This window comes from Elgaria multicarinata, chromosome 6, assembly GCF_023053635.1.
Source record: "Elgaria multicarinata webbii isolate HBS135686 ecotype San Diego chromosome 6, rElgMul1.1.pri, whole genome shotgun sequence".
Lineage (NCBI taxonomy): Eukaryota > Metazoa > Chordata > Lepidosauria > Squamata > Anguidae > Elgaria > Elgaria multicarinata.
In genome coordinates this window covers 36,780-51,748 of record NC_086176.1, presented here as the reverse complement: position 1 = coordinate 51,748, position 14,969 = coordinate 36,780, and the positions used below count along the sequence as shown (strand labels likewise).

Sequence of the window (14,969 nt, the reverse complement as noted above, 5' to 3'; positions counted from 1 at the left end):
TATCTCAATATACCTAGAATAGTAGTCCATGACAACCAAATAGTGTCTTCTCAATACACACAACTTGACTAGCCTTTTTTGAGGTCTAGACTCTATTGGGTAAGAGTGGAGTGATTAAAGGTTTCTTCCATTGTGTTGATCTATCTCTTCTGCAGGAATTGCAGACTAATTGTGGATTACATAACCCACAATAAACCATGCCATGTCATCTGAACCAGATCAATACCTCAGCAGCATTTATGGGCTCTAGTCTGGTGGAAGCAAGCATTGTTAAGTCATGCAGTCATTTAGGAATACCTAAAGTTTCCATAACTTCAGGTTTTCCTGTACGATAATGTAAGCAAGCTCTTATACCAGGTAGAAATGCTTCTAAGCATACTTGCCGTAAAGGAAAGAAAGTACATTCTCATCTATTTCTCCCCTCTGGTCAGTTTGCTACAAGACTTCATTTCAGGGTATGGATCTGACTGGAAAAGACACTTGTTCCAGAGACTCCTACACTGCAGTATCATCAGAGAAGCAAAAATACAACTAGCTCCTCGAGTTCAGATACCCACTTAATAATGTAATGTGCAAATCATCCCCGACAAAGCATCCATTGCAACTAACTTGCATACTATTTTATTATCCCTCATTGCTGCCCCGGTAAGGCAAGCTTCACCACATATGTTGCTCTTATTCTCTGGGACCAAGATGTCAGCAATTCCAATTCTAACTATGTTTGTCATATATAAAACAGGAGGGAATAGCATCAACATATGAAATGGTAATAGCGTGCAAAGATTGTATCCAACACCCTCTGTCTGCCAGAAGAACACAAACTACTAGTGGAACAGATATGTTCTCTCCCCCACCCCGCAGCTCTGCTCCAGAGGGTTGAAGGACCTCCAGAAGAAATTTAGGAGGCATGCAGGGTGCTGCAGTCATGAGAGCAAGGGAAAGTCCCATTGAGAGAGTGGAAGTCCACTTGTGGGATGCTAGATTTAGCTTCATATTAAACATTTTGAACACAATATCTGCTACATGCAGCCCTTTTTCTCCAAGGGATAGTGATGAGGAACTCATGCGACAGCCTCAAACAAGGACACAGTCTTGAATTGTTCACCTAAGTGGCGACAGCTGAGCCAGTAAAAAAAAAAAAACATCCAGAACTGACAGGACATTTTAACAAACATGATCAGCTTACCTCTTTCTGAAATAGCCTTCATGACAGCTGCAATATAGGCATCAGGATCATCATCACAGGTAAGCTGTTTCCACTGGGACCAGTCTTTGAAGAACTCTTGGTAATTCTCACATTCTGATACACCACAGAACAGTTTCACCACTTTGTGAGGCGGCTGGAGGACATTCTGCAGGCTCTGAAGGACAGCTGGGATATAGAAGCTCTGCACCAGTTCGGAGGACAGTAAAATAATTATACACCTGCTGCTCTTGAAGATCTCCAACACCTCCATGGGAATAACAGTTCCACTCTCCACTTGATAGCTCTGGACTTCTTGGCATGAGTTGAAGAGGCTCTGAAGATATTGACACCATTCACCAGCATCTTTTCCATACAAAATGAACAAGTCACATGCAGCAGGGTATTCTTCTGTGCAGGAGTGAAATAAGGTAGATGTGTTCTATAAATGGAATCTTGTTACACTGTTTGATTCACCAAGTTTGACAGAGGTGGGCAGAGTAAAACATAAGGAGAAAGAAGTCTACTGGTGACTATGACCCAACCAGTATTTGGTAACTATAGTAAAAGTAATGGTGTTTCTTGGTAGAACCAAACGTTAAATAATGTACATATTTATCCATTTTTGTACTACTATTGTAATTGGGATGCAACACTAGTAGGCTGCTTAAATACCAATGAAGTCAACATATTAACTGGCACATCCTACAATTAAACCAATTGTCCCTTCCATTGCAGTAAAACACAGGTGGGTAACTGCTAACCTGTTGCACACCGCAATGGCACATCCTGTTGCCCACCACAGTGCAGCCCATGGCCTCTGTTCAGTCCCTTCTCCTTCTTCTGCTGCCCAGTGCCACACCCTCTCCCCCTCACAGCTGTCAGTGCTTCTGTTGAGAGCCACTGCTTCAAGGCACTCAAGGCACCTTGAAGCAGTGGCTCGACATGGAGCACGCTTCCGTCAGGAAGAGTGGGGTGATTGTGGTCTGTTGGGAGCCACCACTTCAAGGCACCTTGTGTGTCCTGAAGCAAACAAAGCTGCCCTCCCATGGGCATTGTTAGCAGTGGCACACTTGTCACATGCCCCAGATCTTCTGAGCTGTGTCCCGGATCTTTTGAGATGCCCAATGAGATCTTCTGACTTAATACAAGCCTGCCTCTTCCCTCTGAGCACAGCAGCCTTGCACTGACTGGGTAGGAGACATTCGGAGCTCCATCACACCTACTTCCCCCCACACTTTGAGTCCGCGGTTTCCCCCTTCATTTCCTTAGCTAGTGCTGCTCACTTTCACGTCTCTGTGTTGTTGCGCTATTTCAGCTCATGTAACTTTTCACCTTTATCACTACTGTGCCAGCAAAATCTCCCACCCCCTACGTTCTCTTGCGCAAATATAATAGTACAGTAGCCTGAAACTGCGCAATTACAGTAAAACAACACACTATGCTTTCCCCTAAGATCATATTAAACAATATAAGTGAAGAGAAAGTATCACAATTAGTTTTTGAAGAAGTTTGTGGTCAATGTTGGCATGGCTGACGTTGTTCTGGTCAGGACACCTAGACATGCCTACTCAGAAGTAACCATAGAGTTGGATGGGACTGAGTACGGGCATGGGCGGCGGTGGCCTCACTCACCTTCTCCGTGGGGTGTTTGGGCGCCCTCTCTCCCTCCCCCTTCACAGTTGAGAACCGCCCCACCCTCCCTTTTGTCAGTGAGATCGCCGTTCGACACACACACCCAACAAAAAACAGGATGATCCGATATAGCACAAGGACAGCAATACAAAGGATGGAGTGGCTTTATTGCACGAAGGGGGGGGGAAACAGACTTTCCCCACTCCAAAATAAGACGGAAAAGGGAGGGGAAGAGGAGAGATGAGTACAGGACAGGGACGTCATGTGAGTCCCGCGATCCAAAAAGACATACCAGGCATGGCAAGAGTGCAATAAATCACTGGTGTGATGGACCTCTAGGACTCACTCCCATGGCACACCAGTAGGGGTTGTATTAAGAAAGCAGAAGCCTTTTAAGCCACAGGAGACACTGGCATTTTTCCTTCTACAGTCTGCTCATTGGGTTTTTTTTTCTCCATACCTTTCTAGTCTTACATGCCCTCTGCTGGGAGCATGCTTTCAATGAAAGTTTGAAAAAGGAAGAGGAAGAATATAGAATACTGGTATTTCATATAGGATCTGATTTTATTGCCCCAAACTTCTGGGTTCTATAGAAATTTAGTGGTTTCAACACTGGGGCTGTCTGCATGAACTAAAATGGCTGGGTTTGTCAGCCTCAAATACGACCACAGAAAGTTTTACAGTAAGATGTCTTAAACAGATAATATCTCTCCTTTCTTGAAGTCTTATTTTTATTTTTAGGGAACACATTTAGGGACAGGGAATTCTGCAACGTTCCAGTTTAGTTTGACCAACTCAAAAGCAAGCACACAAGTAACCATTCTCCTCAGTAAATACTGGTTCCCTGCCAGTCTCATTAAATGAAGAGGCTTTTCAGTGCAATCCTATATATGTTTACTCAGAATTAAGCCCTACTGAGTTCAGTGGGAGTTTTCCAATGCTTCTCTCAAATCTCTCTGGTAGGGAGCGGGGGACTTTTTAAAGAATTCAGGCAGCGAAGAGTGGGTGTGTTGTATTGGAATAAAGTTTTAAGTGCAGTGATTCTACAGCAGGTCTTTGCTAAAACACACACAGGCTGGATCTACACTAAGCTGGATATACCACTTATAAACATTTTTATTGTTTTTTTTTAAATAATATTTATTAAACTCTATTTAACAAAGCAGTTTAAAAAAGTTAAAAATATATATAAAAACATACAAGTCAGACAGCGTTTCTAATAAATACACAAACAAGATTTCTGTAGATGCCGAACCGAGCTTGTTTCCTTCAATTTACTGTGGTCACAGGAAGATTTGTTAAACCAGAGTTGGATGCCACATCTGTACCATTGATGTCATCGAGAAAAGGAGACCATATTTCATTGAATGGGTCATAGCTAAGTTGGCCTGATGAGACTCTGCGGTGGTAGGTTAATTTTTCAGAGCAGGCTATATCCCACACTTTCCCTTTCCATCCAGTGAGTGTAGGGCCCTTCGGATCCTTCCAATGTTCGGCAATTTCTAAACGAGCTGCCGTAAGGAGGATAAATACCAATTCTTTATGGATAAGGGAGGGGTTTAGAGCATTGGGCAGGGACAGCAGGGACAGGCTTGGTTCTGGCAAGATTATCTGATCAGTGGCCTTAGAAATTATATTGAAGATAGTTTCCCAGAACTGATTCAGGGCCTTACACTCCCACCACCCTTTTCATCGCATCCTCTCCAACACAACAGGGAGATTGACGTCGTTGCATGCGAGAGTTGAATTGGAGTTATATACCATCTTAATATAACCTTGAGGGCTGACTCCTGTATGCAGGACGATATTGTTCGGAGGGGGGGATTTATCCAAATTTGTTTCCATTTTGTATCTTCAATCTGTATATGTAGATCAGTTTCCCATATGCTCCTCAGAGCCAGGGAGAAGCCACCGCCCCTCTCAAGCAATAGGTCATAAATTGCTGAGGTCACGCCTTTATCTTTCCCTTTGGATCTCACACATAGATGCTCAAAGGGGGAGAGAGGGCGAAAATCCGTCTCGCTACTGAATCTTTTGTTTAAGAATGTTCTGATTTGTGTCAGTTGGAGCCAAGAGGGATTGATCCCTTTTAGCTTGACTTTTAGTTGATTATCGTTAATTATTTGGTCTTTGACTAAAAAGTCCCTCAAACGATAGATCCCCTTACTATCCCACCCAGCAAACTGGGCATATTTATCTTCATGTCTAAAAGATGGATGATCTAAAAAAGGTAGCATTGGAGGCTCTGGGGGAGAGAGATATGTTGACCATTTTTTCCATATTGCTAGGGTAAGGTGTGTGAATGGATTGGAGATTTGTTTGATGATGGCCCAAGAAGTTTTTAGGAAGGGGAGAGCTGGAATTGTGGGTTGTTTGGATATCGTTTCTATTTGTACCCAGGGAATACTAGTCTCACAGTTGATTATTTTGACTAGCTGCCTAAGCTGGAAGGCCTCAAAGTACATCAGTAAATTGGGCATTCCTAGGCCTCCTTTTGTGCATTTCCTATATAACGTCCCCTTATTTATACGGGAACGTTTGCCGTGATTGACAAAGCGGTCTAGTGTAGCTTGCCATTTGGAGAAGGATTTAGGAGGGATATTTATAGGGAAGGCCTGATAAAGGAATAATATTTTGGGCAATAAAGACATTTTTATTGCGGCTATTCTGCCAAGATATGTGAGTTTTAGTTGGCTTCATTTAGTAAGGTCATGGAGGATCTGATTAGACAGTTTCCCAAAATTTCTTTTAAGCAGCTGCAGTGGGTCTTTTGTAATAGTCACTCCTAGGTAGCGAAACCACCCCCATAGCATGGTTTGAAGCCTGTTTGGACACACAGAGAATTTGTAGTCTCTAGGGGGGTGTTCAGTGTCATAAGAATTGATTTTTCTTTATTAATTTCGAGACCTGAGACTTTTTTAAAGGCTTCTAGCTCACATAGTAGCTGAGATAGGCCTCTAGAAGCATTGCTGAGCATAAGAAGCATGTCATCAGCATAAAGATTTATTTTATGTTCTGCTCCCTGGATGTATATGCCCTTTATATCTTTGTTGGTTCTTATTTTGGAGGCAAGACTTTCTATTATTATAGCAAAAAGGAGGGGAGATAATGGGCATCCCTGTTTGGTACCTCGAGAGAGTCGTATGGGACAAGAGTCAAGCCCATTGACCCCTACTGAAGCGATGGAAGTAGAATAGAGCTGGTTTATGATATTCTTGAACTTAGAGCCGAAGGCCATGGCTTCTAAGAGTTCTTTTCAAAAGCTTTGAAAGCGCCGAGAGAGATAAGTGTTGCTGGTTGTTTGGTTGTGTGGCAATATTGAACTATATTAATTACTCTTCGTATTGAGTCAGCTGCACTGCGTCTTAGTGTAAAACCGGTTTGATCTGGATTGATATAGGAAGCTATAAATGTGTTGAGACTGCTGTAAAAAGTTTAGCTTCTACATTTATCAAGGCAATGGGTCTATAAGAATCCATTTTTATTGGATCTCTGCCTTGCTTGGGGACCACCACTATTTTAGAGATCTTCCAAGACTCTGGAATCTGACTACCCTCCTGGATTGCTACGAATAAACGGTGCAGCCAGGAGATGAGTTGCTCTCTAAAAGCCATGTAGAATTCTGCACTAAAGCCGTCAGGGCCGGGGCTTTTCCCCTTTTTCAGGTTTTTAATTGCTTCATTGATTTCTTCTACCGAAAAAGGGCTATCCAGGTAAGGCCTATGTTCTGTTGAAAGTTTATTAAGAGGTATCTGGTCTATATAAGAAGCAATATCTGATATAGTAGGTGCGTCTGAGTTGTATAAGGAGGCATAGAATTTTGCAAATTCTTCTGTTATGTCCTCTCTATCCGAGTATAGCTTGCCTGAGACTGAGCGGATTTCCTTGATCTGGGCCTTGTTTTTCTTTTTAGATAGCGCATGGGCCAATAGCTTGGAAGACCGGTTGCCAAATTCATAGTAGGTCGTCCTGACCCTAGTGAGTTTGATGTGGATAGCTTCAGTCTCTAGTTGGTTAAACTCATGGTGTTTTAATTGAAGTTTTGTCTATTATCTTTGCAAAATCATGGAAGACGGGTGAGGTGCCGGACGACTGGAGGAGGGCTAACGTTGTCCCTATCTTCAAAAAGGGCAAAAAGGAGGAACCTGGGAACTACAGACCAGTCAGTCTGACATCCATCCCTGGGAAAATTCTGGAGCAGATTATAAAGAAGTCAATCTGTAAACACCTTGAAATCAATGTGGTGATCACTAGAAGCCAACATGGATTTGTCAAGAACAAGTCCTGTCAGACAAATTTGATCTCATTTTTTGATAAAGTAACCTCCCTTGTGAACCGTGGGAACGCTGTGGACATCATATATCTTGACTTCAGCAAAGCTTTTGACAAAGTACCACATGACATTCTGATTAACAAACTAGCTAAAAGTGGGCTAGATGGAACAACTATTCGGTGGATTCACAGTTGGCTACAGAATCGGAGTCAAAGAGTACTTATCAATGGAACCTTCTCAAACTGGGGAGAGGCAACGAGTGGGGTGCCGCAGGGCTCAGTCCTGGGCCCAGTGCTCTTTAACATTTTTATTAATGATTTGGACGAGGAGGTGCAGGGAACACTGATCAAATTTGCAGATGACACAAAATTGGGTGGGATAGCTAATACCCTGGAAGACAGAAACAAACTTCAAAGTGATCTTGATAGGCTGGAGTACTGGGCTGAAAACAACAGGATGAAATTTAATAGAGATAAATGCCAAGTTCTACATTTAGGGAATAGAAACCAAATGCACAGTTACAAGATGGGGGATACTTGGCTCAGCAACACTACAAATTCTGGTTCCTGACTTGGAGCTGAGCAAGAGCAGGGAAGAGCAGCTGGCCCAGCTCAAGTAGGAGCTATAAAAGTAAGCCAGATTCCCAGGGAGCGAGCGAACAGGAAGAGCAAACAGGAGTTTGACAGGGGGAGTGTAGGGGAAGAGGAGACCAAGGAAAGGGGAAGAAGAGAAGCCTCAAGGAAACCCAGGAGGCTGCCAATTCAAAGAGGCCATGTGCTTGCCATGTGCTCCTGAGTGCTGAGTAAGAGGGTCGGTGTGCATAGTTGCTGCAGGAGCTGAAGGGGGAGTGGCCTGATTGTCAGTTGGACTCAGCAATCAGTGCCTAATTGCTGTTGATTGTTGTTGGCCTTTCAGTGACCTCATTCTGGTTCCTGACTTGGAGCTGAGCAGGAGCAGGGAAGAGCAGCTGGCCCAGCTCAAGTAGGAGCTATAAAAGTAAGCCAGATTCCCAGGGAGCGAGCGAACAGGGAGCGAACTAACAGGAAGAGCAAACAGGAGTTTGACAGGGGGAGTTCGTCAGGGGAGGTCAAGGGGGAGGCCTCTAAAAAAAAAAAAAAAGGTGGGAAAACCAAAGAAAAACAAAGAGAAAAAACACCCACAAAACCACCCCCCCAAAAAAGATCTTACTTTCCCTTAAGACATACTCATATAGTTGTGTACCTTCAGAGAGGACACAACAAAGCAAAGGCAATTCCACTATAATCAAAAAGGAAAAAAAAAACCAAAGCAGAAATCGACAATATGGATGGAAAGGAGTCCCTAGAGGTGGTGACCTGCAAAGGGTGTGCAATGTTCGTGTTTCTGCCTGAGCTCAACATGGCATATACCTGCAACAAGTGCAAGCTGGTGGCACTTTTGGAAGAAAAAGTGAGAGGACTTGAGCAGCGAGTGTCCACCCTCCAAGGAATAAGAGAAGTCGAGGAGTTCTTAGACCGAACGGTGGAACTGCAACAGCAACAAGAAGCACATGAGGTTGAAGAACAACAGCCAGCTGAAGCAGAAGTGGAGTATGCTGAAGGGAGGGAAGCCAATGAAGAGGAAACTCCCTGGAAAAGAGTGACAGTCAGGAGAGGAGGAATTAGAAGGCATTCTGCACCAGTGGAGCCATTGGAGTTAAGCAACCGCTTTCAGCTTCTGGAGGATGAGTCTGAAGGACAGTTTGCAGAGGAGGAAGTACAGGAGACACCATGCAACAGTGACCAAGAGGCAGAAGGTGACCAAGAAGAAGAGAAGAGTAGTCGTTGTGGGAGACTCCCTGCTGCGTGGGACTGAAACCCAAGTATGTCCTGAAGACCCATGGACTCGCCAGGTGTGCTGTCTCCCTGGAGCACAGATTAGAGATGTGACTGAAGGGTTACCGAAACTCATAAAGCCCACGGACACATACCCCTTTCTTCTCATCCATGTGGGAACAAATGATGTCGCCAAGCAGAGCTACGAAGAAATCATTTCAGACTTTGAAATTCTGGGAAGGAAACTGAAAAACTTTGGGGCCCAGGTAGTTTTCTCATCCATCCTCCCGGTTCTTGGAAGAGGATTAGAAAGGGAAAGAAAAATACTCCGGATGAACGACTGGCTTCGAAGGTGGTGCCGTCGTGAGAGTTTTGGATTCTGGGACCACGGGCTACGCTACTTGGAACATGGACTGCTGGCAAGGGATGGGTTGCACCTCACAAGGGCTGGAAAGAATCAGTTCGGCCACAGCATGAAGAACTTGATCAGGAGGGCTTTAAACTGAATCTTACGGGGGCAGGAGACGTAAATTTTGAGGCAACAATGGATGAAGGCCAATGCACCACAGTACAGAGAACAGCTCCAACAGTGTCCCAAAATAGTGTCTGCAACAAGGTAGGAACAAAGCCAGACTATAAAACACATGGTCTTCGATGTCTATATACTAATGCCCAGAGCATGGGAAACAAACAGAATGAACTTGAACTCTTATTACATGAAGGCAAATACAACTTGATAATATAACTGAAACTTGGTGGGATGACTCCCATGACTGGAATATAGCAATTGAAGGATATAACTTGTTCAAAAAGAACAGAAGAAATAGAAAGGGAGGTGGAGTTGCACTATATGTTAAGAATACCTATCCCTGCACAGAAATACAGGCAAATGAGACTGGGAGCCCCGTTGAGAGCGTCTGGATTAAAATAAATGGGGCTAGGAATAAAAAGAATATGATAATCGGAGTCTACTACCGACCACCCAATCAAGGAGAAGACGAGGATGAAACTTTTGAGAAACAAATTGCCAGTGTTTCAAGGAAGTGTGATGTAGTAGTGATGGGGCACTTCAATTACCCTGATATCTGTTGGGAGACCAATACTGCCAAAAGTGGCCCTTCCAAGAAATTCCTGACATGTGTGGGTGATAACTTTCTCCTACAGAAAGTGGTGGAAGGAACTAGAGGATCGGCAATCCTTGACTTGTTATTGACCAATAGGGATGACTTAGTGGATAAAGTGGCAGTTACGGGAACTCTGGGGGAAAGTGACCATGTCATACTTGAATTCTTGATTATGAAGGAAACAAAAGTTGAGTGTAGCCATACACGTACTCTGGATTTTAGCAAAGCTGATTTTAATAAACTCAGAACTATAATGAGTAAGGTCCTGTGGCAAGGGAGCCTAATGAGAAAAGGAGTGCAGGATGGGTGGGAGTATTTAAAAAAGGACATTTTAAAGGCACAGTTACAAACAATTCCAACAAGGAGAAAAGATAGAAGATAATAGAGGAAACCAATGTGGCTCCACAAAAAGCTTAGAGATGACCTGAAAACAAAAAGGGATACATATAGGAAGTGGAAGGAAGGCCAGGCTACAAAAGAAGAGTACAGACAAGTGGCACAGAAGTGCCGAAATGGCGTCAGGAAGGCTAAAGCTCAGAATGAGCTGAGATTAGCGAGGGATGCCAAAAGCAATAAAAAGGCTTTCTTCAGATACGTGAGTAGTAAAAGACAGAGGAAAGAAATGGTGGTTCAACTGCTTAATGAGGATGGCAAATTGATAACAGACAACAAAGAAAAGGCTGAAGTGCTCAATTCTTACTTTGCCTCGGTCTTCTCCCAAAAGCGGGTCTATGACCCCCCTGGAAAAAGTGAAGCAGAAGTTGAGGGGGCAGGATTGCAGTTTGAGATTGATAAACAAATGGTCAAAGAACACCTAATTTCCTTGAATGAGTTTAAATCTCCAGGGCCCGATGAACTGCATCCTAGAGTAATGAAGGAGCTAGCAGAAGAACTCTCAGAACCTTTGTCTATTATCTTTGCAAAATCATGGAAGACAGGTGAGGTGCCGGACGACTTGCGGAGGTCTAACGTTGTCCCTATCTTCAAAATGGGCAAAAAGGAGGAACCTGGGAACTACAGACCAGTCAGTCTGACATCCATCCCTGGGAAAATTCTGGAGCAGATTATAAAGAAGTCAATCTGTAAACACCTTGAAATCAATGCGGTGATTACCAGAAGCCAACATGGATTTGTCAGGAACAAATCCTCCCTTGTTGCCACTCTCCAAGCCTCCCTCAGAGGAGGCACCTTGAGGAGGGCTTTAGATGCTGAACATAGTGTACAAGCCAGTTCATGTCAGGACAGGCACTCCATCATGTATGCTAATTTGATTGGGGAGGAGAGGAAATACCTAGAGGACAGGGTGTTGACAAAAGCTCCCCCCCCATGAAGTTAGCAACCTTCTTTTGCTATTTTGAACCAAAAAAAAAAAAAAGACTTCAGGAGATCCAGTCATGTCCCATGTCATGTGTAGTTTGGCCCTTAGCTGCCATTAGCAAGAGCTTTTTTTGTTTAATTTTAAATGTGAGCTGCAACTGCTGCACTAAATGTAATTTTAATATACATTAAAATTATAGCACTCATCTGGGAGTGACTTCATGTACTGCTGTGTTGCACTTCCTCTGTTTGAAGTTGTGGGTAACGTGGGTGTGCTCCTCATGTGAGGACAACTCACACACAACAACAACAACACCCCCCAACCCCAATAATGGACATGAATGAGTTCCCTCTTTGCACATTACCCTTGCAGAAGCACACACATAAAAAAAGGAAGAGAAACACTTGTACTTTCTGCTTTAGGCTGCAATCCTTAGCAGATTTAAGTGATCTCAAGCCTATTGGTTTCAGTGGGCTTATTGCAAATCACTCTGCACAGGATCAGGCTGTATTTTCTAGTACCATTGTTTGCTAAATTCCATACAAAATATGGAATTTGGCAACTGCTAAATCTGGCTACAGCAACTGCCACAAATATGCCTAGTGACCTTTCTGACTAGGCTCCACTGTGAATGTGTTTTAGGATAACAATTTGTCCAAAACTTAGTAATGAAACCCAAGTGAAAACAACAGAAGTCATGCAGTTAGAGAGGTCTACAAATGCTACCAAGCCAAATTACTTTCTCTAAACAACTCTAGCAATTGGCATTACCCAATCCACACATCTAGACAAGAAAGGGCACTGAACTGCTGAATCATAACTGTCAAGAGTATTCTGTACCAAAGTTTTAGAGGCCAGGGTGGGGGGTGGGGTAACTGCAGCTGCCATACATGGTAATCCAGGCAAAATATATAGGAGAAACCAGTAATGAGAGATTAAGGGTGCAATTCTACGCATGTTTAGATAGAAAAAACTCCTACCAGCATTACCCAGCCAGCATGGAAGTTGTAGGACTTTTTTCTGTCTGTAAACACTTACCTAAGAGCACCACTTAACTAAATGGGACTTACTTGTAAGCAGATGTGTATAGGATTGTGCTGCAAGATGATGTAGACTTCACCTGGGAATAATTCCCATTGAAATCACTTCTCAGTAAATTTTCCCATTAAAATCTGACTAAATATGTATAGGATCATGCTGTAAATCTGAATTCCTATGGAGAGATCGGAACCATTGAGTCTATTTCAATTAACATAGGCACGACTATCCGTACACAGACAGGGGCTGCACAACAGTAATTTTATGCACAATTAACTAGAAGTAAATCCAAGGCTGCAAAGACTAGGGCCTGATCTACACTACTGCTTTAAAGCGCTTTATAAAGCGCTTTATAACTGTTATAAAGCGCTTTAAAGCAGTAGTGTAGATCCTGCCCAGGATTGGGCTGCAAGATCACAACTCTAAACACCAGATAGGTCATTAAGTCCCAGTGAATACATAGGATTAATTTCTGAGTTAAATTGCAATTGCATCAAGATGTAAACAATAAAAACCAATGTATGATTAAACTGGGAATAAGCTGGGAAAACTGAGGGGAGGGGCGATTAGCCTTCTCAGCAGAAATAAGGAAAGAACCACCTAATTTGGGCCACCTGCACAGATCCGGTAAATTTGGACAAAATGGAATTTAGGGTTGGGGGTTTCTATCCCTGGGTTTTCCTGGGCAGACAGTCAATGCTGGGGTTTGGGAACGTCAAGGGGGTTTGGAATCCCGAAGGGAGTGACACTGGCAACGCACTTTTCCGTAACACATCTCAAACTTAACAATGAGTCTTGCTATAAAGACTATCAACTTTATTTGGGCGTGCACCAAAGGAAGCGAGTGATGGCCACGAAAGCTCGTGCCAGAATAAAAGTTTTTCAGAAGGCACCTTTATTTATTTATTTATTACATTTCTATAACGCCCAATAGCCGGACCTCTCTGGGCGGTTCACAAAAATTAACCTTTACAAAAACCCTAAATGCTTTTTTTGCTGCAACAGACTAAGCACACGGCGACCCCTCTGGAAACGGAAGGCCTCGCCTGCATGGCGACCCAAGCGGCTTCCAGTGCAATCTTGCAGCTGGCCCTCGGGACTGACGCTTTGGAGAGTTTAAGAGAACGGCCGCCTAGTTACCCATCCAGCCGGCTACGTTTGCCCTTTCCACGGCGGCTAGAGGGCGGAAAAGGGGGGCTGTCCGGTTGAAACCGAGCGAGGCGAAGTGCTCGTTTTCCGGGTTCTTGAAACTCTAGAATAAGGAGCGGTTGTGCGCAAATGCCCTTCACCCGGGGGCGTCCGTCGCCGCCCAGGGGCTAGAGGGAAAGCGGGAGGCGCGTCTTTGAGTTTGCCGGTCAACCGCGACCATCTCCGCACTTACCTGGGGCCGCCGCCGCCATGCCGGACGACAGCCTCGGTGAAGCGGAGCTCCTGAGGGCCGGCAGGTGAGCCCGACGGGGCCGGCCCGCCTCTCACGCGGACGGGCGCCCCCTTTGCCCCGCAGGCGCCGTGGGAGGGGGAGCCAAACGGGAGGGGGCCCCGGCGCCAACTCCCTCGCCTGCCGCGGCCAGAGACTGCTGAGGGAGGGCGCCGATCACTTCCTCCCTTTCCCTTCCACTTTCTCCTCTCCTGTAAAAAAGTGGGTGGCTGGCATGGGCTGCTGCTAGGCGGAAAAGCCGGCGCTCCTTCACGTGGGGTCATCGGCGCCGTGGGGCAAATGCACGCGCGCGGCTCGTCGGCCGCGACGAGCGATCATCGACAGAAGCCCCGGGGGCGGTGCGGGGGGACGGAGATGGGCGGGGGTGTATCTGTGTCCCTCTGTAATCGAGAGGCGACCAGCAAGCATTTTGCTAGTTACTCATAACGCACACAGAGTGCTGGCAAACTTAATGCTTTATTCTGTTATTATGTTTCTGTTTCTTAACTTTTTTAAAAAAAATAATAATAATGTATGGACCGTGCCTTTATCAAAAAGAGGATTTCAGGGCAGTACCCACAAAAGCCAGATAATTATGAATTATTGTCCACAAATTCTGTCCAATTTTGTCCAAATCAGCAGCCATCACTACATCTTGCGGTAGTAAATGCCATAGTTTAAATATGCACTGTGTAAAGAAGTACTTCCTTTCATCTGTCCTGAATCTCCCACCAGTCAGCTTCATTGATGACCATAGTTTCTAGTATGATGAGAGGGAGAAAAACAAGTCTGCATCCACCTTATTCACATGATGTGCAATTTTATGCACCTCTGTCAAGTTCCTTGTTTAAATGCCTTTTTTCTAAGCTGAAAAAGGAGTTCTGAACATCCCTGAACATTTTGGTTGCCCTTTTCTGTACCTTTTTAAAGCTCTGCAGTATCCTTTTTGAGATGTGACCAGAATTGTTCACACTATTCCAAGTGTGATTACAACATAGATTTCTATAAAGACAGTACATTATTGGCAGTTTTATTTTCAATTCATTTCCTAATGATCCCCAACACAGGATTTTAGTGGGGGCTGCTCACATAAAAAACCATTAAGATCCAGCAATTTGTGGTAAGAAGGCACTACTTTGCTCATGTTTACTTTGGGCCTATATAAGTCATTTAAGATAGGGACCCCCC

General features: G+C 44.3%; 1 protein-coding gene across 1 annotated transcript in view; it reads right to left on the bottom strand.

Annotated features, from left to right (window-relative positions):
- The window catches only part of PIK3AP1 (phosphoinositide-3-kinase adaptor protein 1), a 72,545-nt gene extending 58,733 nt beyond the window's left edge, over window positions 1-13,812 (bottom strand). Inside the window, exons 1-2 of the mRNA XM_063128847.1 lie at window positions 13,746-13,812; window positions 1,187-1,591 (exon numbers count right to left, since the gene is read on the bottom strand). Of these exons, the coding sequence (XP_062984917.1) occupies window positions 1,187-1,591; window positions 13,746-13,764 (424 nt within the window). The 5' untranslated portion in view covers window positions 13,765-13,812. The remainder of the gene's footprint in view (window positions 1-1,186; window positions 1,592-13,745) is intronic.
- Window positions 13,813-14,969: the final 1,157 nt, after the last annotated feature.